The 24,931-nt window shown below is 44.6% G+C and overlaps 1 protein-coding gene across 6 annotated transcripts in view; it reads left to right on the top strand.

Annotated features, from left to right (window-relative positions):
* Nucleotides 1-24,931, top strand: part of ITPR1 (inositol 1,4,5-trisphosphate receptor type 1) — a 318,989-nt gene that overhangs the window by 234,172 nt on the left and 59,886 nt on the right. For all 6 annotated transcript variants that reach the window (XM_014868346.3, XM_014868351.3, XM_014868350.3 and 3 more), the window contains 5 exons: nucleotides 10,390-10,570; nucleotides 12,092-12,345; nucleotides 18,351-18,551; nucleotides 20,055-20,165; nucleotides 22,351-22,446. In XM_014868346.3, coding sequence (XP_014723832.2) covers nucleotides 10,390-10,570; nucleotides 12,092-12,345; nucleotides 18,351-18,551; nucleotides 20,055-20,165; nucleotides 22,351-22,446 — 843 coding nt within the window. The remainder of the gene's footprint in view (nucleotides 1-10,389; nucleotides 10,571-12,091; nucleotides 12,346-18,350; nucleotides 18,552-20,054; nucleotides 20,166-22,350; nucleotides 22,447-24,931) is intronic.

Below are 24,931 nucleotides of genomic sequence, written 5' to 3'. Positions count from 1 at the left end.
TGAGTGGATATCCACGGCCTGAGATTCTAAAACCTTCCTGAGCACTTTAACAAAAGTCCTTCCTGGGGTCTAACCAAAGTCTCCTTTGCTATACAGTGCCTTTTCTTTTTTAAAAGCCTCGTGTTGGCTTGAAGAGCAACCAAAACGCCTTCTTGCACTTGAGGAAGATTCCCAAGGAGGTCCCTACCGCAGTCCTCTGCTCTTCAAGCACATTTTGGGGTTGCATCCATTTCACATTCTACTGGTCATCTTTGTTTTTCTCTAGAGGTTTTCTGTTTTTCTCTTCCCGTCTTTGGCTGGAAGAGACAGACAGGCTGTGCCAGTGCACTCCTGCAAAAGATGCTGGCCTTTGGCATCCATAAGGAAGTTTGAGAATTAAACCCAGAGAAAATTTGGAGTCTCTTTAACATCTTTTCCCTGGCTCACAGGCCCAGCATCTTCTAGAATGATGCCTGAGCTACCTCCCTGAAATCTGTTTGATTTTGTAAATATTGCTAGAGATATTATTGCTGACAGTTTACTGACACATTACAGGGACTTTGTAAGATAACAGCTGTAAAAATTTTTTTTTAGGAAGTAGTTTGTTGTTCATGTTGATGAAGATGTGAGAAACTGTTAGCGTTCTGATCCACACCGGGGAACCAGACTGCTTACCGGATAGGGCAGAGCTTCCCCACAAGTTCCAATTCCTGTGGGCACTGGGAGAAGGAAAAGGAGAGGTGTTAAGCTTTCTGTCTCAGGAGAAAAGTGGTTCTCATGGAACAAGTTGGACTTCACTGTTTGCTAAAAAAAAGAATTCAACTTGAAAATCACCCTGAAGACCTACTGCTTTGCCCTTAACCTTGGAGCCCAGGACCAGGCTAATTCGAGTGAGGTCTCCTTGTCTTCCACCCCTCCTCTCAGGCATTAGGAGTCAGCGATGAGCCAGAAGGTGGCCTCCGTCCAACCCTGGCACAGCAGGGTAGTTGAAACACAGTGTTTGTCTTTATCAAGAGATGGCCCCACAGAAGCTGAGACCTTCTTTCAGAAAAAATGAAGTTGAAATGTGGATGCTTTTCTATCCCAGACTTGGTTCACTTCATCATTTCCTTCTTTTCTGCTTTGAAGTGTGTATTGTTTCTGACCTCATCATAGCTGGCAACATCCTCAGAGAGGTGGGTGAGCTGCAAGCTCCAGGTGTTTACTGGTTGAAATCCACCAAACCTTGCAAAGAATTTTTTTTTGTAGAGTGAATGGTAATTTATACCAGGGGAGTGCTTGTGATTCTTAATGTCCATGTTATTAATTATTAGTTTTTTTCATACATTTTACTTATCCTGGAGTCAAGAATGGTTGAAAGTATTGGAAAAAAAGTTCGTGTTGAAAGATTTGAGACTGTCCAGGAAGAGGGTTTCACACCAAGCTTGTATTCTTCCTTTGAGTATGTTAAACTTTGAGAACTGGATACAAGATTGTTTATTTCTGTATCTAAAGGAATCTGAATGACTTCTATAACTAGTGAAATTCCATCTAAATTTTTTAAAAGTTTCCGTCACTGTGATGGTTACTGGGAATTGCTATTCAGTAAGTTTATGCTGTCAATTTAGAGGCCATCTTGACCTCCGAATACCAGCTACAATTGTTTATTGTTGGATTTATTTTGGACACTAGACTTGGGTCATCAGGTAACACCCAGCACATTAGTTGATCCAGCTATCTTACATTCTTATGACTTTCCTTTGAAAGGGGTATTGATAGATCACAACAGCACCTTGGATTTGAATAGTTTCCTATAGTGATCAAAGGTTTTTTTTGTACATAGTGTTTCATAACTGCAACCTTGATGAGCTCCCAACTTTCATGTGATGCACACAAGGCAAGTGGTAAGAGTCTCATTTTTCAGATAGGGAACCCAGGGCACAAATGCAGTTAAGCAGGTTGCCCAAGACCATGTGGCTGGTTAGTGAGGCACTAAGGCTAAAATTTAGGTTTCCAGACTTCCAGGCTCCTATGCCCAGCCCGTGTGTTGTACCACCTCATTCCTGGTTCATGATCTTTGGGTTTTAATTGTTCTCATTGGTTTCTAAGAAAAGGACTGAAGACCTGTAGCCGATATTGTGTGACAATGGTTTTGTTAATAATATGGATGCCCAGCCCTGGCAAATCTTCAACTAGCAGAAGGGGCTTGTTTGGGAGCCCATATAAATAAGTGCGTCAGGTGTCATAGTGAAGTTGCAGCATTCACTCGGGTACCTACAACAGCTGTTCTTTACTGTGAGAATAGTCTGTGTTTGTGCAGCTAAGAGATTTGGGATGGTGGGTGGGGGAGTGGATTATAAAAAGCCAAAAGGTGTTTAGAGTTTGACAAACTCTTGCTCAGGTGAAAGGGGTTTAACAAAACAGGGTGGTTGAGAGCATGGGCTGAGGCATCAGACAAGTGGGGCTTGAGTCCTAGGGCACCACCACCACTTCCTCGCTGTATGACTTGGCAAGTTATTTAACCTCTTTGAGCCTCAGTTTCCTCATCTGTAATGTGGGGATAATGGTAACACCCACCTAATGGGGTAGTTACAAGGGTTAGATGTTACAGTGTGTATGAAGCACTTAGGCAGTGCCTGGCAAATAGGAGACATTCAGTTACCACTCACTAAACCATAATTTCCAGAGAAGGGGTCCCCAGGAAGTGGTGAACTCTCAGTTAATCACAGGCATAGGAAGAGAACCCCACAAGATAAACCCCACACCTTGGTAGCCATTGACATCACTCCGTTACCTACAGAACATCTGTTTGAGCTGGGCAGGAATGGGTTGGTCTGGGTAGAGATGTCCCCTCAAGTCCTGGAGACTCCAGGGTCTAGGCTGAGGTCCTCATCTGTAAGAGGCAGAGTGAAAAGAGAAAAATCAGATGCCAGGGAAGTATTTCCATCAGCTTCTAGAAGCTCAAGCCTTCAGCACTGTTCAGCAATCACATTTTTCAAATTCTTGGACTTAGCCTGAGAACTTAATTCATTTTGCAGAGATAAGTGAGCATCCACAGTGAATGTCATAGGCTGTATGGGTCAGGGTCATGTTGTACGAGGCAGTCGAATGGAAAAGCTCATTCTCTGGATTCTCTCAAGGCCCAGTACGAGGGCTTCTAGAAGGTGGACCACCCGCAGGGTAGAAATGCTTTCCTTTGGAGAAGGGATCAAAGTCTCAAAGCTGTCCCATTATCTCTGTGGACTGTTCCCCCAAAACTATCCCCGCTCCCACCAAGCTCCATCCTGGATCACCTCCCCCCTGCTTCCTGCCGCTGCCCGTTCCTTTAGCTGAGATGCCCATGAAAGACTCCTCCCATCAGAATGGCCTCGTGTTCCTGCAGGTACAGGCTAGCTGGCTCTGTGTTCTGGAGTACAAAGCCTGTCTTTGCCCCCCAAGTCTCTGAACTCTGAGGAAGATGGCTTTTTGACAGGTGCTCATTCACTTCCCTTCCCTGGTAGGGGTTCCAGTGAGTAGGGAAGACCTGTGTCTCTCGTTCCTCTCCCCAGAGGCCTTGCTTGCACAGTATGATTGGGGCTGGGACCCTTTGTACCTCAAGAAAGGAGTGTCCACCTCACCCCTCCTGCGCACAGCCTTCCTGTTGTCTATAGAGGAGCTGCCGCTGTCTGCTACTCTCTAACTTCAGGGTGCCTCTTATTTCAGAAGCTGGACAGGCTTGTCATAAACTATGCTCCATTTCTTTGCAAGGACTTGGGTGGGCATAGTGGGTGGCTGCCAGACTAATTAAGCAATATCTTATTATTTTTCAAGACTGATCTGAAAGGGTGGTTTCGTTATTATTTTAATTAAGACCTCTGCTCATTAGTCCCTGTACAGCTGAAGCAGCCCAAGGAGGGCAAACTGTGTCCACTTGACAGTTATCCCAGGGCCTGAATGTAAACTCAGGTCTGTGCGTCAACCAGCCACAACCCAGCGTGGTCAGAAGGGACTGGCTTGGGCAGTTAGGAGACAAGGGTTCTGTGTGGCCTTAGCAAGTCCCTTGCCCCTTCTGGGTCTCAGTTTCCTCCTCTGTAAAACATGAGGGGCTGGACTAAATTTGTAGTTTCCAAACAATGTTGTGTGGAGCCCTGGAGTTCCAAGGAGAAGTTCCTGTGGCAAGAGGGCGGGTCCTCCCCACTCCCTTCCAGCCTTAGCAGTTCTGTCTGTGTCTCTCCTATCCATGGGGTCTTTATCTAAGATGATGTTTGGGGAGGGAGGAGGAGCAAGGCTTCCCTGCTGAGAAAAACATTTGGAAACTGCTGGAATAGAGTGCTTCCAGCTTTAACATTCTGTGATCTGTAGTCTCTCTCTTTCTTTTTTTTTCCTTTGCTTTGTTTTTAAGCTTGGCTTACAACGGCCATACCTAGTTCCTGTCCTGCCACTGCCCTCCAGAGCCACCACTGAGATGGCCACTGCCAAGGGGTCACTTTCTCACATGCCCTGACCCATGACTTCCTTCCGTAAAGCTATGCCAAATGCAGACCTGTGGTCAGTGATGTCTGGTATTGGTGCTGTGTGTCTGCCACCAAACCAGCCTTCATTTCCTCTGAGTTCCCTGTCCGACCACTGGGGCTGGTCTTCTGTGTGTTTGTTAAAAAGGTAGGACGCTAGGAAGGACCCCGGGCAGGGAAGCGAGGAGCTAGTTGTGGCTCTGCCACAAGTCACCCACCCTCGCCTAACCCCAGCTCTCTCATCTATAATGTGATGGATTTATGAATGATGATATCTGTCTTGGCAATCTCCTAAGATGCTGATGAGACAGCTTATATGAAAAGGGCTTCGGAATCAAATGTGATTTGGAGATAGACGCAGATGCAAATCCATCTGCTGAGGAGGTGGCCTCTGCAGGTGGCCTCTTGTCTAGACAACTTTACATAGTTCTCTAGTTTTCTGGGGACAAAGTAGGGTTATTTTTCCTCTTTCTTTTTTCATTGTGATATAATTTACGTACAATAACATGCATAGATTTTAAGCGTACAGTTTGATCAGATTTAACAAATGTTTATTTCTGTTGTATCTGTTTTCTATGGCTTCTGTAACAAATTACTAGCAACTTAGTGGCTTAAAACAACCAGCTTTTTTATCTTACAAGTGTGACATGAGTGTTAGCTAGACTAAAATCACAGTGTCTGCAGGGCTGCATTCCTTTCTGGACACTCTAGGGAAGAGTCCATTTTCTTGCCTTTTCCAGTTTCTAGAGGCTGCCCACATTCCTTGGCTCATGGCCCCTTCCTCTGTCTTTAAAGCCAGCAGTGGTGCGTGGAGTCTTTCTCACAATGCATCTCTCCACCCTCACCTGCCTCCTTCTTCCATTTTTAAGGACCCCTGTGATTACATTGGCCCCTCTGAATAGTCCAAGATAATCTCCCTATTTTGAGGTCAGCTGATTAGGAACCCCATTTCCATCTGCAACTTTATTCCCCTTTGCCATGTAAGGTGACATATGCACAGGTTCCAGGGGCTAGGACGTGGACATCTTTTTTGGGGGGACGGGGGTAGGCATTATTTTGTCTACCACACCTGTCTAACCAACACCTTAATCAAGACATTTCCTTCACTCCAGAAAGTTCTCGTTTCCCTTTTAGTCACTTCCCACTCATACCCCCAGAGGCTGCCACTGTTTTGACTTCTCTAACCATCAACTAATGCCTCCTGCTCTAGGACAGATTTATTTTGAAGGGTTCCCTCAAACCTGCCAGGTGGGGTGGAACGAAGAGTTTGGAAAAGTAAAACAATCTTGGTTTGGCTCTTGCTTTGTGAGACGGGACCATAGGTTCAGGGAGGAAAGTAGGCAAGTAGCTTGTGGAAAAGCCCTGAGTCAAGAGCTCAAGGGCTGGGAGGCGGAGTAACCCCCTGCTCTGGTCTGAGGTCCCACCTGCATCTGGGGAAATGGTCATGAGGAGGGTGCCTCCTCTTTCCCTCACAAGCCCTCCGAACACATTATTACAGAAAGAAGTTTAATGAACAGGGCTGTGAACTGTGTGTGGGGCCTGGTCTTGCCAATTCCAGACCATGCTGGGCACCTGAGAGGGGAAGTGACTATCTCCAGGAGCCCCTGTTCCTCAGCCCCTCGTTTCTCCCCATGGCACATCCTGCCTTTATAGGGGAGGTATCTTAGTTCTTCCGCTCTGCCATCCTTTTTTCACTTCTCCTCTTGTACGAGATCCCACTGCTTCCCTTCTGGAGACCAAACTTCTTCCTTCTGGAACATCTTTGTTTAGATTCTCAGTCAGCAGGCCTGAAGCAGTAGAGCTTGCCTCTCCTCTCTGTTGTAGCACCTCCTTGCCTCACCCCTCACGTGGGCGTCCTGGTGAGATGACATTTGTCAGAGTTAATGTGGGCGTCTCAGGGGTGTGCTAAACACTTGATGCATGTTATCCTTTAGGGTCCTCTAATCTCTCAAAAAGGAGCAATACACAGTGGAATACTACCCAGCCATAAGAAATGATGAAATCCGGCCATTTGTGACAATGTGGATGGACCTAGAGGGTATCATGCTAAGTGAATAAGTCAGAGGGAAAAAGTCAAATACCATATGATCTCACTCATAAGTAGAAGATAAAAACAAGGACAAACAAACACATAGACAGAGATTGGATTGGTGGTTACCAGAGGGGAAAGGGAGGAGGAGGATGAAAGATGTGATTAGGCACATGTGTGTGGTGATGGATTGTAATTAGTCTGGGTGGTGAGCATGATGTAATCTACACAGAATTTGAAATATATTATGATGTACACCTGAAGTTTATATAATGTTATAAACCAATGTTACCGCAGTAAAAAAAAAATAAAAATGCATACAAATTTTTTTAAAAAGGAGTAATAATAACTACTTTAACAGAGTTTTGTGTGCAATAACACATATTCAGGTTGACCCCAAGTTTCTGGCACTTTGTAAGCAGTCAGGAAATGTTAGCCATTGTGAGTAATATTGTGATGATCTCATTGGATCTTCGTAACCACTCATGATGTCCTGTTATTGTGCCCATTTTACAGATGAGAAAATTTGGGTTCCAGAGACGCTGTTACTTTCTAAGGTGACACTAGGTAGTAAGTGGCAGAGCTGAAATCCAGGTCTCTCTGACCCTGGAGACAGAGTTCTCACCACTTGACTGTCCAGCCCTAGCTGCCCGTAGGGACGCCTTCACTCTGGGATTTCACATTGTACTTATGTTATGGCGGCACAAAAACAAAGCCAACACACTCAGTGGGCACTGTGCTGAGTGCTTTGTGTGAGCCGCGGCAGCATTTCCACTTGGGTTCAGAGAGGCTGCATAACTTGCCCAGCATCACAGAGCCAGTGGGTGAGGGACGGGGACTTGAACCTGGGTCATCTGACTGGAAAGGCTGCCCTGCCAACCTGTCCATTAAGAAACACTTTCCCTCCTTGTGGCACTGGTGGTGTTTCTCCTTTTGATCCTTACTAAGGTGTGATGGAGTGTGCCTCTCGTTTCAGCTTGATGGCCAGGTGCCTCGGAGCCAAGCCCAAGGTGCCCTGAATCATCTCTCACATCTTCCAACCACCAACCTTGTCTAGTTCTGGTTCCCCGTTCTTGCTTATGTCACTGTACCCTACTGTGCACTTTATTATTTTATTGACCCCATCTATTTATAAAGCTGTTTCAAATCCTTGGGACTGAGGACTGGTATAAATAATGCAAAATAAACATACTGACACCATTCCTTGCCCTTCTCTCATTTCATAAGAGGTTTCCTTCCCCTGACCCTATCAGTTGACATCCATTGGGTTTAGCAGCCGGACATTAAGGAGTATGGTTTGTAGCAGGTGATCTGGGTGCACTGTGTTGCGCTGTGAGAGATGACAGACAGTGGGCTTTAGTTGTTTATTTACTTACTTAAAGAGCATTTGTCTTCTTGAATGACCAGATTGCCCCAGGATGCATTTTAAGCTGTCTCCATGCAATGAGAAGACTGCTGGGGTACCGACTAAAATTAATTGCTGCGAGCGGTGACCTCTGGTGCAGTTTCCCCTTGACCCCATGTGGATGCGATGTTGTATGACTTGACTTGGTGGAAATTTAGTCAACACCATTAGGTGGCTGTAGGTTGAGTTCCTAGTCCCCACACAACTCCTTTTGTTTGTTTGTGGATGCATTGGCTCTCAAAGAAGTAAATAATTAGAACTTGGTTTCTCATATTTGAGCAATTTTCCAGAATTAATCTGTGCTGGGGCTTTATTTCTTTCGTGGCCACTGAATGTGAAGGCAGGATCTGATTGGGGGGGGATCCATTTAAGAGGAGCCATAAAATGTTGGGTTGTAGTCACTTTGTCATCACATAATTATAGAGTGCCTTCCGTGTGCTGGGCCTCCTCTGGGTGCTCAGGAGACAGCTGTGCACAAGACAGGTAGGGCACCGGCCCTCATAGAGCTTACACTCTGCATGAGATGGGCAGTACGTAGGTGAACAATAACTACAGCAGTGTCATTTCAGAGGTCAGTTGCTCTGAAGAGAATAAAACAGGGCATGTGAGAATAAGCACTTAGCTTGGGTAGGATGATCAGGGATGGCCTCACTGAGGAGCTGATGTTTGTGGTGAGACCTAAGGATAAGAGGACCCTAGCCATGGGAAGAGCCAAGAAAAGCAAGAAAGAACGAGGCAGTGGCGCTGAGTGCCTGCCACAGTACAGTTTACCAGCAGTCTCTTGTGTTGGTTTCATAGAGATGAAAAGCTATTTTAATAATAGTCATTAGGGTGATTATTGAATTACTGTGTCTTTTCCTCACAAGTTTAATGCCAGTTTAATGACGAACAGGGTTCAGGCCCCTTTTTGCATAACAAGTGAATAGTAGATAGTGAACGAATGGATGGATGGACAGATAGATGAATAGATGGAATGATGGTTGGATGGATACATGTGTGCATGGATGAAATAGTAAGAAACCTAAAAGAAAATAAGAGGCAATAAAGGACAATGGAGGACACTAAAGACCTGAAGTTGGTTCAGAGAGTTGGCATGTTGGGAGATTTAGTGACACACAGAATGATAAGGCCAAGCAGTAGGCAGGTAGTGACTTGCATACTGGCATTTAGGAGTGGTTGGAGGAGAAGCGATAGAACCAGGGAGCAAAGTAGGAAGGACGGATCCTGTGTTGTATGTTGGAAGCAAGCAGAGGTAAAGAGGAGCAGTGAGAGGGAGAGGAAAGTGCACAATCAAGAAGTTCTTTGCGGGCAAATGGGACAGACATTTGTCAGCGTAGCATGTGGGCTGGCAGCTGGAGGAAGGGTCAGAGTGACTCACGTTGCATGTTAGCAGATGGAAACATGGTGCCTTTCTGGGGGACTGCTGAATCAGGCACTGGGTGTGTGGCGGGGTGAGAGATGGGAGGAGTTAAGGGGCTTCAAGAGGCTGGTAAGATTTTAGGTTTTTTTCTGGGATTGCAAGCCTAGGGTTACCTTCTGTAGGAAAGTGCCATCTCTCCAAATGGGGGAGGATGTGAAATTGGCAGAAAGATTCAACTGAGAGAAGCAAGTATATTGTTTGGAGCTTTGTTTTATTTTTCTGGAAATGACCGTATTGTATTTTTATGTAAATAATTCACAACAGCGTGGTGTTTGCAAAGGGGTGAAAAGCGAACACTCATAAATGAAGTTGAGACACCATATTGTGTTTTTATATCAACAATGTATACTATTGCTTGCAGTGGGTCCAAAAACAAATGTGTATCCAAGAGGCGAGCTACCTGTTAACATTGAGCTTCTTCATCTAACCATCCTTTACCTGTCCTTTGAGACCTGATTTGAAAATCACCTTTTCATGAAGATTTTGGGATCACTCCAGCCCAGTGTCATCCTTGGCAGCTCTGAGCTTCTATAGTATAATTGTCTGTGTAGCTTCTGGAGCACTTTTCACTTACACATTTTAGTCTTACTTATGGACATGTCATCCTAATCTAGTATGGAGCCCTATAAGGGCAGGTAGCACATCTTCCTCATCTGTATATTCACAGGGTTGTGCAAAGTGGATGGGCTTACAGAGGTCCTTAAACACGACTGGCCCTGCAGTAATCACCAAAAATACATTCCGTTTCCATTATTAATGGAGTTGTTTTGTGTGGGGGGGTGGGGGGGAGGGGGGTTGTTCTTAGTTGGCTAAAATCTGCCCACTATCCTTTAGCATTCTTCCCAAGCCCGTATGCTCCAGCAAAGACATGCCGCAGCAGTTTGCTTTAAAGACTCTGTGTAGAAAACCTTAGGCCATAGGATCCAGAGAACGGTAGTGTGTGGAACAGTGTTTAACCTTGGTCCAAACTTAGACCATTTGTGAGGTTTTGTGTCTGACTCAGATCTCTGCGAGGTTTTGGTGTCTTGAGTGGGATTCAGTAGCTGGTCTGTCAGAGTTTTGAAAATCTGTGGGTTTTCCTTGGCAGCACTCCTTTTTCTGCCGGTTGACAGAAGATAAGAAGTCGGAGAAATTTTTCAAGGTCTTCTATGACCGAATGAAGGTGGCCCAGCAAGAAATCAAGGCAACAGTGACGGTGAACACCAGTGACTTGGGAAATAAAAAGAAAGATGATGAGATAGACAGGGATGCCCCATCACGGAAAAAAGGTAAATGCTCCCCCACAGGCAGCTCTTCAATCGGTTGGACTGTGAATACCGCAGGAGTCCCTTATTTTCCTTTAGTCTTTTCATTACTTCTGGACTCCAAACTGTACTCTGACTGCGGCTTTCAGAAGGAGAAATCAATCTGGTTGTGATGTAATTCTTCCTAAGTAACCTGAGCTGAATTCCTGCTGCTTTGAAGGTTCTTCTTGTTTAATAAATTAACATACATTCTTCTTGGTCAAACTAAGGTTTTTATTGGCAGGAAATCCATGAATAATCTTTTAATGTAATTTTTAATTTAATGTTAGAAAAACTTGAGGAAGATAGACACTTTAAAACTGGATATTCGTCTTGTCAGCTAATTCTCCCTTATTTTCTAAAATATTTGAAAGTTTCTAAAGCTTTTTACTTATTTATTATCTGACTTGAAGAGAAGCAATACTGGAGAGTGGTAGACCCACAAGTGCTGGGGTCAAATGGCCTTGAGCAAGTTAATTAACCACTTTAAGCCTCATTTTTCAAGTTTAGAGCTGGGTTTCTCAACCACGGCACATTTGACAGCTGGAGAATTTGTTGCTGTAGGGGCTGTCCTGTGCTTTGTAGGATATTTAGCAGTGTATCTGGCCTCTACTCCATAGATGCCAATAGCCCACCCCCACCCCCACCCAAAATGTCTCCCGATATTGCCTATTGTCCCCTGGGTGGGGATGGGGGCAAAATCACCCCTCGTTGATTACCACTGGTCTAGAATGGGGATGAACAGAAGACAAAAAAGAATGGCTAACGTTTACTAACCACTCCTATAAACCAGGCATCGCCCAAAGTCCTTTTTACATGTGTTACTTTATTTAGAACTCAAGTCAATCCTGTAAAATAGAAAACGTTGTTATCCCCATTTCACAGATGAGGAAACTGAGGCATCAAGATGTTAATTAACTTGTTAAGGACATGCACCTAGTAGGCCGCAGAGCCAGGATTTGAACCCAGGCAATCTGGCTGTGGAGTCTAATGCTCCTCGCTCTAATGCCTGGTTATGCTGCAGGGTTAGCCTGAGAGTTAGATGAGATAATACATGTCAAGCACTTAATCATGGCGTGCTGGCACTTAGTAAAGGGCTCAGTGAATTGTCACTACCATGACAATAGTTACTTTTGTGATTAGCGTTATGTTGAACCTCTTAGGAACCTTCTTTAGGTGGAATTCACTGATGCTCTCCCCATTTACAGATGGGGAAGCTGAGGCCCAGAGCCATAGATTTGTGAGGTTGACAGAGCCTGTCCTAAGGCTTTTCCTCTAAAACACAAGCAAGCGTAGATGAAATGTCAGAGCCATAAGCAAGATGGCAGCGCTTGACTCAGTTTTCCTCCTATCTAAGGACTGAGACAAGATGGTGACTTCTTGAAGGGGTTTGCTGACCTCGAACATCTCTAGTGAACACAGAAACTTAGTTTCTGAACATCTTTGGTGTGCGACTAGCACTCCTGAGGATTCAGCAGCATTAATGGTCTTACGTTTGCGTTCTAGCCAAAGAGCCCACAACACAAATAACAGAAGAGGTCCGAGATCAGCTCCTGGAAGCCTCTGCTGCCACCAGGAAAGCCTTCACCACCTTCAGGAGGGAGGCTGACCCAGACGACCACTACCAGTCTGGGGAGGGTGCCCAGGCCACAGCAGACAAGACCAAGGATGACCTGGAGATGAGTGCGGTCATCACCATCATGCAGCCCATCCTCCGCTTCCTGCAGCTCCTGTGTGAAAACCACAACCGGGACCTGCAGGTGAGGGCAGGGGCAGCCCGGGTGACAGCTCCTCACAGCTGCCACAGCTTGCTCTGACATTTCAGCTCCTCTCACTTCAGCCACTTTCCTGGAGTTGAGGACCCAGGTTGGTTCTCCAGGTCTGGGCAATGGACATGTTTCTCTGTCTTCCCCGCTATTGCCACAGGAACAGGAGCCATATCTCCTGCTCGCTAGTGTAGGTGCCTACTCCATATTATAAAGTGTGTGTATGTGCCTGTGTGTGTGTATTGGTAGTCTGCCACTGTCTGACATATAGGGGCAAGGTAAAACTGGATGGATGGATGATTAAATATACTAGACGTACAAAATCTGGCACATAGAAAGCTCTAATTAAATATTTGTTGTTTGTATGAATGAAGTGGTCTTCCAGGCTTTTACCCAAATAAGTGCTCAAATGTATTTGTTGAACTGATTATTCCTTTGTTCACATTTTTGTTGTTGTTGGAATGATAACAATGGCCAAGGTTTGTTGGGCACTTAGGTATCCTGGACACTAAGTGTTGCTTATATTATTATACTCATTTTACAGACGAAGGAACTGAGGTTCGGGGCACACACTTAGGGAGTGCAGAACTGAGACTTGAACCTAGGCCCTCTGATGATAGAGCTCATGCTGTCCCTCACCACATTAAGACAGAGGGCATCTTCTCCCTTGCAGTTTCCCCACCAGCAAAGACTATTTAGGAAGGGCCTGGGATGGATTCCTGAGATACGCTCCTTTCTGCTGAGTGGACATGGTATGTGGGGCCCATCACTGCCCAGGAGAAGCACGGTAGAGCTCCGGGTCCTGGGCCATTGCCTGATTTTGCTGCTGACTCTTGGGGTAATACTCCTCTCTGCCGAAAAGGCACGAGGATGAACAAGAAAACCGTGTCTGAACAGCTCCTCTAAGTTAGAATGCTTCCTCCTAAAATAAACAAGTTGGCAGCAGTAGTTTTGTTTATTTGAATAATGATGATATGAAAAGGAAATAATTCTGGTCCGAATGTGGCAAGGAAAAGGCACAGCCTTTAAATACTGGCATTGCTGACTTTATCCACCAGATAATTTGATGGCCTTTCACAAGTCAGCTGTGGCCAGACCATTCGGTGCTGCCACTGTAAATTGCTCACACTTAAAACCTGTCATAGAATCTATGCCTGGATAAATTGAGTAAGAAATTATCTTTTTAAACAGTAAGACAGAACAATGGAATGGAACTGGGTGAAGTCTGCAGGGTTAGTACCTTCTACGCTGGTTTTTATTTTTAATCAAATTGGTTTGAAGAGCTTGAGCTTTGAAAAAGCATCTAAATCCAAGATCATCAACTGGCCAGGTCTGGCCCATATTTAAAATGACAGGATTTCCCATAAGCCCCACCGTTGGCCACACTGGGGCTTGGACTCTTTGTTCCGCTTTGCTGTGCACTCATTTCCTCCATTGACTTTCCAGCTTGAACGCTGTCAGTGTCTGAGTGTGGGATCCCAGCTATCAGTTTTCTTTTCTTGCCTGTTGCTCAAACTTTTTTACTTTGGACTTGGAGCACCTTGGCCCTAGATCCACTTCCTGGGGCTGCCTAGCTCAGCTGGGTAGATCAAAGCACCTGTGACCCAAAGGTCTAGGTTAGGTTGCTGTCTCATTGGCTGATGTTCCCCTGTCTGAAGGCCGACTGCGTCCGCTCCACCTTCTGTATCTACACCGTTATCCATGAGGGAGACAGGACAAGGGGGTGTGAATGACACAGGCTGTCCCAGATGCAGGAAAGCAAAGCCTACAGCTCAATTCTGGGATCTTTGTGGATGGGAGGCCCCAGCCTGCTACTGGGGCTATTTCTAGGCTGAGCGTGATGCTCAGTGCCCTGTACTGTCCCCTATACCAGTGTCACTGGTCTCCACCAACCTTGGGCTCCAAAGGGAAAGTAGGTTGAGACTACACCTGTGCATGTGTATGTTCACTTCATCATCTTGGTGAATAACGGCTCTGTGCCCGACACTGGCAGTGACGGAGACCTCACCTCTGCCCTCACAGAGCTGAGCGTCTCAGGCAGGAGCCATTCTGGCAGTGCAGCAGTGGTGTCATCTTAAGGGTTTTGTGGTTTCAGAGTAGAACCACCAAACCAGTGTGCTGGGTCCAAGAAGGTTTCTCAGAGGAGCTGATATGTGCTGAGTTCTGAACTAACAAAACACAAGACTACCTTGAGTAGAATCCCTCCGTGAATGTCAGAGGAGCAGCCCCGATGTGCTTGTTCCTGAGCATGGCTCTGGTTTCATGGACCTGTTCTCCTTCCACCCCGTCCTTGACCTCTCTCCTTCAGCAGCACACTCACCTTGCACTGTGGAAGCAGAGGAAGGCTTTCATTGCACGAGTTTGCCGTTGCTTGTTTGGAAGTCTGCATAGTTTTAGTTTTGTACCTCAGCTCTTTGCAAAACTCTCCTTCGAACTAATGCCCTAAGAATCCCATGGGTGGGAGTGCCTTTGAATGAGTCCTTCCAAAACTTGATCCTCCGGACACTGCTCTGTGGAAAACAGTGGTATTGGGGGAAGAGGGAGTGTATAGCATGTTTTTTTAAAAAGACTTAGCAACTTAACCTTTAAGGTACCATAAAGACTATCCAAGTCAGTCGTTTTAAACTTTTTTGGTTTTGGCTACAGAAGCCTTTGTTTGAACATCTTATGCAGAAATGTCTGAAGTAAAGTAGATGAGAGCAAAACTGCTCTGTTCAGAGTAGAAACTACAGAGTACTAGAACTTTCCTTTCCTCCTTCACCTACAAGAGCCCTGAGAGGTGGTGATATTCCAGGGTTCTGCAGGGCCCAGTTGGAAAACCAATGATATAGACCAGTGGTTTGCAAGGATGAAGATTAGAATCATCTTTAAGATTCCCACTGAGTCATTCACACTGAGGTGGTGATACAATTGCTCTGATATAATTATGTTTATAGGAATCCTGTCAGTTCTCAAAATGATGGTTTTCAGCAGGATTCAAAAACTCTGAATACCACCCTGTTGACAGTGTTCCAGAACAGATGGTGGATCTCTAGGTCAGGGTTTCCTTGTGGATCCAAGGGAGGAGAAGACATTCTCACAAGGAAGGAATTAATTGGGATCCTGATATAAAGAAGTGCAGATGAGCTCAAGAGAGAAGGAATCCGGCCTTTTGAAGTTGCCCAAGGTTTCTTGTCATATTTATAACCTTAACTTTCCTGTTGGTAAATGTTCAATAGAGATAAAGCCACTGCATTTGACTTTGCCAGACAGGCGTTTGCTGCCTTAAGCAAGCTTTGTTGACAATAGTGAGAAACTGGATGGGGAGGACTATTCTTCACCCACTTGGCATGTGCATTTTTGAGCCCTCCTCTGAGAGGCTGGCTTTGCTTCTCCCTTGGGTTAAGGAATGCAGGTCCTGATCTCCCTCCACTGAAGACTTCAGCACAGATTTGAAGTCTTTCATTTCCTTAATCCATTCATCTCAACTTGGTCTCTCACTCTCCAAAGAAGACCACAAGAACAGGATTTCTCTAGTAGCTTAGATGAGGCCGGGTGGTAAGTGCTAAGGGTGGACTCCATTCCCTTAGAATAGAAAGAGCTCCTGGGGGCCTCTGAGCAAGTGGCATGCCTCTATTTTTGAAGAGGACAGGAGCAAATGGATCTGATTTAGAGAAGGAGAGGTCTAGCCAGACACTCTGCAAAAACCATTAGAAACGGGAGAGGCTTTCAAGAAAGGGCAGCCGACTATCCTTCATGGTGGCCTTTGAAACATGTCTGCCTTGAGGACTTCCCAAGTCCCCTTTCTTCTATCCATTCAGTTTAATTCAGATTACTTCAGTGAGTGTTTTTGCAGCACCTGACGTGTGCCAGTCCCTGTGCTGACCGTCAGGTACCCAGTGCTGTCAGCGTGGTCCTGGGCAGAGACGACAGACATCTCTAAAAGCACATCACTAAGTGTGAGGAGGGTCAAGAGAGGTGCATGCTGTGCTCTGATCTCATTGGAGTCAGGATGGAGGGTCTGAGAGGGCTTCCTGAAAGAAGTGACTTGAGACGTCATCCTGAAGAAAGAGAAGTGTGTCAGGGTGGAGATGGGGAGAGTGACAGGCAGAGGGAATGGCATGGCTGAAACCCCAGAGGTGAGAGAATGAAGAGTGCTTGAAGAGCAGAAAGAAGTTCGTTACTGCCAGGCAGAGAGGGGCGTGGTGGGAGAGATGATGTCACTGAGCAGAGAGGAGCATGGTGGGAACGATGACACAGGAGTATGAGAAGCAAATGGGCCTTGAGAGCCGTGCTGTGAATTTCAGCCTTGGACAGCAAGCCCTCTCCTGCCCTCTTCCTGAATACTCCTCTACCCCCTGCTGCATGGTGAGGAACTCAGCCAGGCCCTCACACAAGTAGCATCTTCCCTGAGGAGCTGGAGGAACGAATGGCCGTGGAACCCTCCTCTGGCTTCCCTTGGCTTTTAGAAAAATAGTCACCTTCTTAGTCACCTTCTGAAAGCCCACATGGTCCCAAGTTATCGTCCTTCCTCCACCTCCCACCCAGACCTGAATGATTGTTCAATTTTCAGACTAGTTAGGAAGGCTTGAGCATAAGGAACTGAAGTTAAGTTGTGGGGGCAGGGGTTAGTTTGATAAGTCAGGCATTAAAGTTGGTTACCAACTTTTAATCTGTGCACTTATATATGTTTTAATTATACATGGAATACATGAATATATTCTTTCTATTAAGGTTCAAATGAACTAAGCATTTAGTTAGAAAGAAATATCTCTCTCCCCATTCCTACCTTTCTACCCAGAGAACTGTTGTGGGTTTGGATCGCATCCTTTCTAGTCCTTTTTCTATATATTTGGATGGGAGTGTTGGATACATATGAATCTTCTATTGCCTTTTTGGTTTTTTAACTTAACATTATGTCCTAGAGATCTTTCCATATTGGCACTATGGACCTACCTCAGTGTTTCTAATTTGCAATATTAAATGATGTTGATATACTATAATTTATTTAACTACTCCCCAGTTGGTGGGCATTTAGGTTGTTTCCAGTTCTTCACTGTTACAAACAGTGCTGTCGTGAGCATCCAATACATACTTTGTGAGTAGAAGTCAATATTTCATAGAAGTGGAATTACCAGGCCGAAGGGTTACATTCATTTTATCTTTTGATTATATCTTTTTGTAGTACCAATTTTCTACAGTAAACGTGTAACTTTTATAACTATGAGCAAAAGAATATTTGCTTCTTTTTAAGAAGAGATGACTGGAGTCTCTGACAAAAATCTCCGCTTCATGAAAATAGACTCTACTGTATGAAATGATTGAATGTGACTTTCTTTATGTTGTTGAGGAGGTGAGGTACCTACTCTTAGGTCTCTTGTTAACATTACGAGTTTACCTGGAGAGTACATAGTTGGGCATGTGCACACAAGCACTCACACATTTACTCACTTTCGCTCCTTCCTTTAATAATGGAAATGGCCAAACAAGATAATCCAGGTTCCTGCCATGGCACTGGACTTAAGCCAGCCTGTAACACCTTATTTTGTGATGATCCATCCCGAGTACTAGGATCTAGGCATTCAGAATCCACACCACACCATCATCTTTCAGACATAACCATTGCCCTTGGAAATTTCAAATGCCTCTGAACTTAACACCTGGTAGGAGGTGGGGGGCGTGGGCTGGAGTGAGAAAGAGAGAAATGGAAACTCAAAAAGACTATAGGAGTCTGAAGTGGGTTGTCAAAGACCAACCCTCCTCTGCTGCATCCCATATAAAAGCACCTTGGTGAGCAAGCCACAGTATTGGTGGCCATTGCCATAGACCAGGTCCACAGATTGGCTGTCATGGGGGGCCATACTGACTCTTCTGTTCTGTCCAATGCTGCGTCTCTCTGCATAACTGCTAATCAATCCAGGGCACGAACCTGTTAGAGACTATCAAAATGGCAGGATGAATGACCTTTTCCCTCTTCTCTCTGCCTTTGCTCCTCCAACCTGGGGACTGCCCAATTGCAGAACTTCCTTCGTTGCCAAAATAACAAGACCAATTACAATTTGGTATGTGAGACATTGCAGTTTCTGGACTGTATTTGTGGAAGCACAACTGGAGGCCTTGGTCTTCTTGGACTCTATATAAATGAGAAGAACGTAGCACTTATCAACCAAACCCTGGAAAGTCTGACTGAATACTGTCAAGGACCTTGCCATGAGAACCAGGTATTCCATTTTTATTTGGGGGATAGAAAAAAAGTTTACCATTTTGGAAATGTAATTGACAGGGACTAGTTCAGAAGTCACATAGCATCTGCCTTTCAGCCTACGGAGTCAGTAGAACTGGAGACCTTCCAACAGTCAAGAAGGAGCCACGGTGCTTAATTTCACTCAGGACTCTACCTAATCTCAGGCATGCTTGGTCTCCATGCTTGGCTTGGTTTCATTTGAATGTCCAACTCTAACTTGACTAGGAATAGATATTACAGTTGGAGTTCAGTTAGGGCTAGAAGACTGGGCTCTGTTTTAAATGCTAGGAAAGACTCAAAAAGTGGCTACTTAATGGAGGGAGGTTTAAACCTAGCTAGGGAGAAAAACCTTGCTACACATGACACAGCTTGGAAGTAATATGAGAAAATTGATGGTTGAGGTTTTAACCCCATAGACATTCAAAGAAGAGAAAGACCCATTAGTCTTAACTTTGCCCTCTCAAGAAGTATATTTTTGGAGTGGAACCCTATAGTTTCTTTTCATGTGTAGAGTCATTGCTTGTCCATGGCATCTTGCAGATTTTGTGAGTTTTTGCATTGGTGCTAGGATGAGTATGATTTTTAACTCTAAATTATAGCTCTGTCCTGGTGGGAGGGAGTAGGTTTAAGTGGCCGGTTCTAAACCTACTGGCCAGGTAAGCTATGATATGCTGTGTTACTTGGGGAGCAAAGCCAGGACCTTCATTTAGAGGAGAAGAATGGCTTACAAGAGGGACAACTCTCTGTGTTTTAAAAACCAGGTCCTAGTTGTCTATGAAATATGACGCTAGCTTTTGTTAGATCCGCTTCCTCTCTTGGTTCCCTGATGAGACAGATGGTATCGTCCGAGTTAAAATGAAAAGGAATGAGAAAATTACAACAGGCTTGGGGGGAAAGCCTTTATCAGACATGTAAGTGAATTTCCTTATAACCTCGTGTTTGCTTTTCTGCCAAACACAGAGGTCTGTTAAAAGGAACATACTGGAATGGATTGAGCTGCAAATGGGGATCTTACCTGGGGGAAGATGATTAATTTTGATATTGTGTGAATTAAACAGGAAACTTGCTTTCCAAGCTTAAGCCTTAAGCAGAAGTATGCGATACGAAAACCCAGTAATGTAGAGAGAATGGAACACACCTTTAGAGGGGAAAACAGGGCTCAAAACCCAGAATCAGTCACACACCATATTTTCCCTTAAGAACAAAAGCCGACTGCGCTGCACTATTTGGATTAGACACAACCAATTTATCAGTTACAGTGCATGGGGACTTTCCTGCTGTTTACTGTTAATTCTGAAACTAGAGATTTTCATCTGTCTTTTATTTTTACCACTTTCTCACGGAAAATTTGCAGCTCTCCCCTAGAGACATTACTGGGAGTGGCAAGCATTGTGTTGAAATAGCAGTTCAGCCTGTTGGCCTTTGACGTTGATTTATGACCAGCATTTGTGTAAATGTCTGTGTGTCTGTCTTTCCTCAGAATTGCATAGCCACCCATGAATCGAATGGCATTGACATCATCACAGCCCTGATCCTCAATGACATCAATCCCTTGGGAAAGAAGAGGATGGACCTTGTATTGGAACTGAAGGCAAGTAGGAATTGAAAGCAAAAGATGATAACATTTGGAAACAGTCACTTTTGTGTTTTGCCTCAACACGTGACATGGTCAATATTGAGAAACTAAATATTAAAGACAGTTCTTTTAAACTAAATGAATGATTCACGTTGCAAGTTCTGACTAAAACGCAGAACTTCAGTCTTTCCCTTCCCAATAGAGGTCTCATGACAGGATACCAGCTTTTCAACTCTAGGTCACGTTGAATGAGAACTCATCACTCAAAGCTGAGAAACGAATTCAAACAGCATCCAAGAATGAAAAGCCTTAACTCTAAAAGTCGCAGACAGAGAAACAATGGAAACTCCATTCCCTCTATGGTCTCTGATGTTCCCCCCTTTGAGGGAAAAGGGCCTGTTGAAGAATAGTACAACTAAGCAGATGTACAACAAAAAAATTCTACTTTTACTTTATCAGGGAACACCTTTTTCTGTCATTGATTTAGCAGAAGGGTGGTTTATAAAGATTGGTTTAACGTGAGGAAAGTTATACTGACCAATAATGTGCCTACAGGCCCTAATGAGTTTCTTTGAATTGTGTACAAATGGTGGACTACAGATGACTAAGGTAGAAGCACCACTGACATTTTGACTCCTGATAATGCCAAAATAGTTTTATGGAGTGAAAGTAGTGACTTCAAAGTGTGCATAAGCTGCTGTGTTTATACACCAGCCCCTTGGGTATTTGAGAAGCTGATATACCACTCCTTAGGTTGATTTCTTAAGTGTAAAAAAAACCATAAAAACCAATCCTCACTCCTATTTAGGGGTTCCAAAGATTCTCCAAGAATCCAAAGATTCAATTCTGAGAATTGAATTTGCAACCCATCCTGGTGTCTAAAGTGTGTTTCAAAACCTCACTGAGCTGCACCGAACACATTTCCTTTTTAACTGTTCCCATGTTGAGATGGGTCCTCTATCTTATACCCCTACACAGCAGTGAGCACTTTATCATTGTCATGGAAGAGCCTAGAACTACAGGGTTTAGCCGAAAAGCTGATCTGTATTTATTGCATAAACAGTCATAGAAAAGAAAGGCTATTCAGGAAGGTGCTAAAACAGAAGCCTACAGGAATTGAAGTTGTTTTTATTTTTCCTTTAGTATTTAGAGCTGAGAGTCCAAACAGTTGATTTGTGTATATGGTTTCAATGGATTTTTAATTATTTTTGCTATTTTTAATGCCTTTGACAAACTTTGTTGTAGAATTGACTTGAACGTCATTCAAGCTCATGTTCCTGGTTACCATTTATTAGAATGTATATGATGAGAGCCTGATCTAAACTGAGAATTTCTTGTGCTCCTGGTCAGCATTTCAGTGACTTTTTCAACAAATCCAGTAATCTGTGGATTATTAGAGAAATCTCTGCTGTATGAAAAGCCACCATTTGATAGCATAGCAACCTGATTGAACTGCTGTGACCTATACTTGGGGAGGAAAAAAAATACTGCCCCCTCTCACCCAAAACGACAACAACAACTTCTGAGTCCTATACACAGAGAAGCATACAGATGATCGTAGGCCTGGGACCTAAAGTCAGGTCAAGCCAAGAAGTGCAAGGTGTGGGCACAGGAAAACTTTGAATGTGATGGGAATTATGGTTTGGCATGCATACAGTGCTCTTGTGGGTCACTTTTGTTAACTGGTATCAGCTGTACTCTTGTTAAGGGTTATGAGAACTGATAGAAATACTTTAAAACAGGAGGAATTACTTTCATTGCCTGCCTTCTCTGGCCTGCAAGGCTGAATAACAGTGTCTGTAGCCACACCTACCCTGAAGGCATCATGGGTCTATACAGCATCTTCTTCCTGACCATTGTCATCATAAGGATGTCAATGTCCCCACAAGTGCTCATGTTTAAGTTTCCACTTTGTGGTAGGACTTGTACCAAGTAACATTAGTGAGAAACTATACCCAAGCAAATATATGCTTCTTTGACCCAAATCAGATTCTGCAGACATGTTTCTGGGGTCTGAAGTGGCACATTCTCTGTCTGGTGAAGGTGGTTTTTGATGCTCTTGACCCATGGCTCTCCATGGGGTGAAATATCTGTCCGTTTAGCCAGGATGCAACTCTTGCATCAACAGGGCACATGCATTCAGTCTGGCCACCCTAAGCAGCTCCTCTCCATTTCCTCCTCCCTTTGTTTCTCCAACTAGAACAATGCTTCGAAGTTGCTCCTGGCCATCATGGAGAGCAGGCACGACAGCGAAAATGCGGAGAGGATACTTTATAACATGAGACCAAAAGAACTGGTGAGTTGGATGGCTCATCCCCTGGCTGTAGCACCAAGTAGTGTCAGAGCAGTATTTGTGACAGAACAAGGAGTGTGCTTCCCTGAGCTTTCCTAAAGATGCCAAAAATCAGAAGTAGAAAGAGAACGTTTAATTCAGGCCCCTGCCCAGGGTAGAGAAGCGAAGTATTGCATTGAATAAGTGGGATTCTGCCCTCTCTCCTCAGCACACCCAATGTGGAGGCCTCCCCCACCCGTTTCCCCTCGTGGGAGCCAGGGCGCCAGGGCAGGGAGTGGTCTGGGGCCCAGCAGACTCAGGTCTGTAGCTCTGCTTTTTTCGCTGTGTCACCTTGGGCAGGCACTTGAACTCTCTTAGCTGCATTTTCCTCATCCCTAAAAGCAACATGAGAATATTACTAGTCTAGAGGATGATTAGACAAAACAACTCATGTCAGACCCTTAGCACAGTGCCTGGCACACGATAAACCCTTGGTGAATTCCAGCTCCTTTTCTTCTTCTCCCTCATTCACGGCTGCTCTTTTTGCCGTGTCTTGTCCAAAGCTAAAGAATTCATCGCTCTTCTTGGTGCCAATAGTCTGGGCAATAGATGTGGGTTTTTTGGGTGCCGACATTTTATGTTTTTTTTTTTTAAGAAAACACAATCTTGTTTATTTTTGAGGAGTGATATTCAAAAATGGCTGTGACTTCCAATTGGGAGTTAGTGCTGCAACCCGTGAGACAAGCAGCTATCAGAGACAGTGACATGAGCTGAGGACGGAACTCTCTATTTGGACTTTTTCCCACGCAAATAAACTGTAACTGACAGACCTAAATGAGGGCACTAAAACTTTTCTGCCGCCTGGTGACCTAATGTGCACTTGGGGCCAGGCTAAAGTCCCTTTATGTATTCCTTTAAATAAAGTGAACAGTGAGCCCAGCTCTTTGATCTCTGAGGTCAGGAGTGAGTTCTCAGACTGAGATGGAAGTCCTCTCTGAGTTTACATAACAGCTTATGTAACTGGGGGTGGAGAGGCTAGAACTTGTCACTCTCGAGTTGGGATGGAATGATTTCTCAGAGACCCCATTCCAATATTCATGAATCAAGAATGTGCTGCCATGTCAAGTGGGGGAGATGTCAGCACCCATGGCTGTGGGTGCCACTGGTTCCTGGGTGGCCCCCTTGTGGTTGGAGAGCATCATTCCTGGCTCATGAGCAAGAATTAGAGGCTTCCGGGAAGAAACATGGTCCTAAGAATCCAAATAGCAGAGAAACTAATGTCCAGAACACGTGTGTGCATACATGTGTGAGCACACACGCATGTGTGTGTGTGTGTTCTGGCCCCCACATACTATGCAATGTGCTGTCTGTTCGACTTGGTATTAGAGGGAACTGACAGGAAAACAAGCTCAGAGAGTAAGGATCTTGTCTCCAAAATTATTTCCTGGGCCTGACCTGATGTCACTACAGAAATGTGTGGCCCTCTGCATGCTTAGTCTTGGATAATAAGAAATAATTCAGAGTAATAGCCTTGTGGCAGTGCGGGAGGCCGAAATGACATCTGATTCATCAAAGAAAATGATTAATTTTTAGTACAACTCAGAGGTTGAAGGCATTTTGTTCTTATTCTTTGAATGATTAAATCTTGAATGATATGTTCATTTGATAAATATTGGCCAAGCCCTACTTTGTCCAGGGTGTTGTACTGGGCACCAAGGAGGCACTGAGAAATGAACAGACCCAGCCCCTGCTCTTAGGGAGCTGAGGTAAATGAGTAAGACGGGTACCAAACATGCTCTAAGCAAGAGATGAGCCTCGTGCCTGGGTCCTCTGGGTAGCAGAGCTGGCTGGTTAACTGGAGGTCAAATCCCAGCTGACTGGCTCTGTGACGTTAGGAATGCCCCTTTCCCTCTCTGAGTCTGTTTCCTCATCCATAATAAATGGGAATCTTTGATGCCTCATAAAATGTTTTTGAGCATTAAGTTTTCTGAAAGAATTTTAAAACACTAAGCACCATGCTTGGCACATGGTGAGCGCTCAGTAGATATTTCTTGTTAATGGTATTATTTACACGTGGATTAGACTCAGGGGGACAAGGAAAAATTTGGAATTGGAGGAAATAGTTTCACCAACTATTCTAAAGGCTAATGGATTTCTCATTTTTGCTGAAATGGCAAAGACAGGGGATGGGGAACGTTGGCAGGAACAAATGTACAGATAGGAAAAGCATGGCTTCTAGTCAATATCTGTATCATATATTATTGTTTCAAAGCACGTTTATAGCCATTGTCTCCTTCCAAGGTAGAGAAGGACATGAACCAGACACGGAATGTCTCTTGGTCTAGGTAGAGCAAATGGTTTTCATTTCTCATGTCAGTGGAGGTTGCTTGGTAGTGACTGCCTGTGATAGTATTGAAAAGGATTCTGAGGCTGTGTCCACACCTGATAGGAAAGAGTGCTGAGCTTGATGAGCAGTGTCTGCCCCAGGACGGGAGACTGATAGGGTGTG

Source organism: Equus asinus, chromosome 21, assembly GCF_041296235.1.
Source record: "Equus asinus isolate D_3611 breed Donkey chromosome 21, EquAss-T2T_v2, whole genome shotgun sequence".
Taxonomy (NCBI): domain Eukaryota; kingdom Metazoa; phylum Chordata; class Mammalia; order Perissodactyla; family Equidae; genus Equus; species Equus asinus.
The sequence above is the reverse complement of the archived record's forward strand: the minus strand, read 5'-3'. Positions and strand labels throughout refer to the sequence as shown.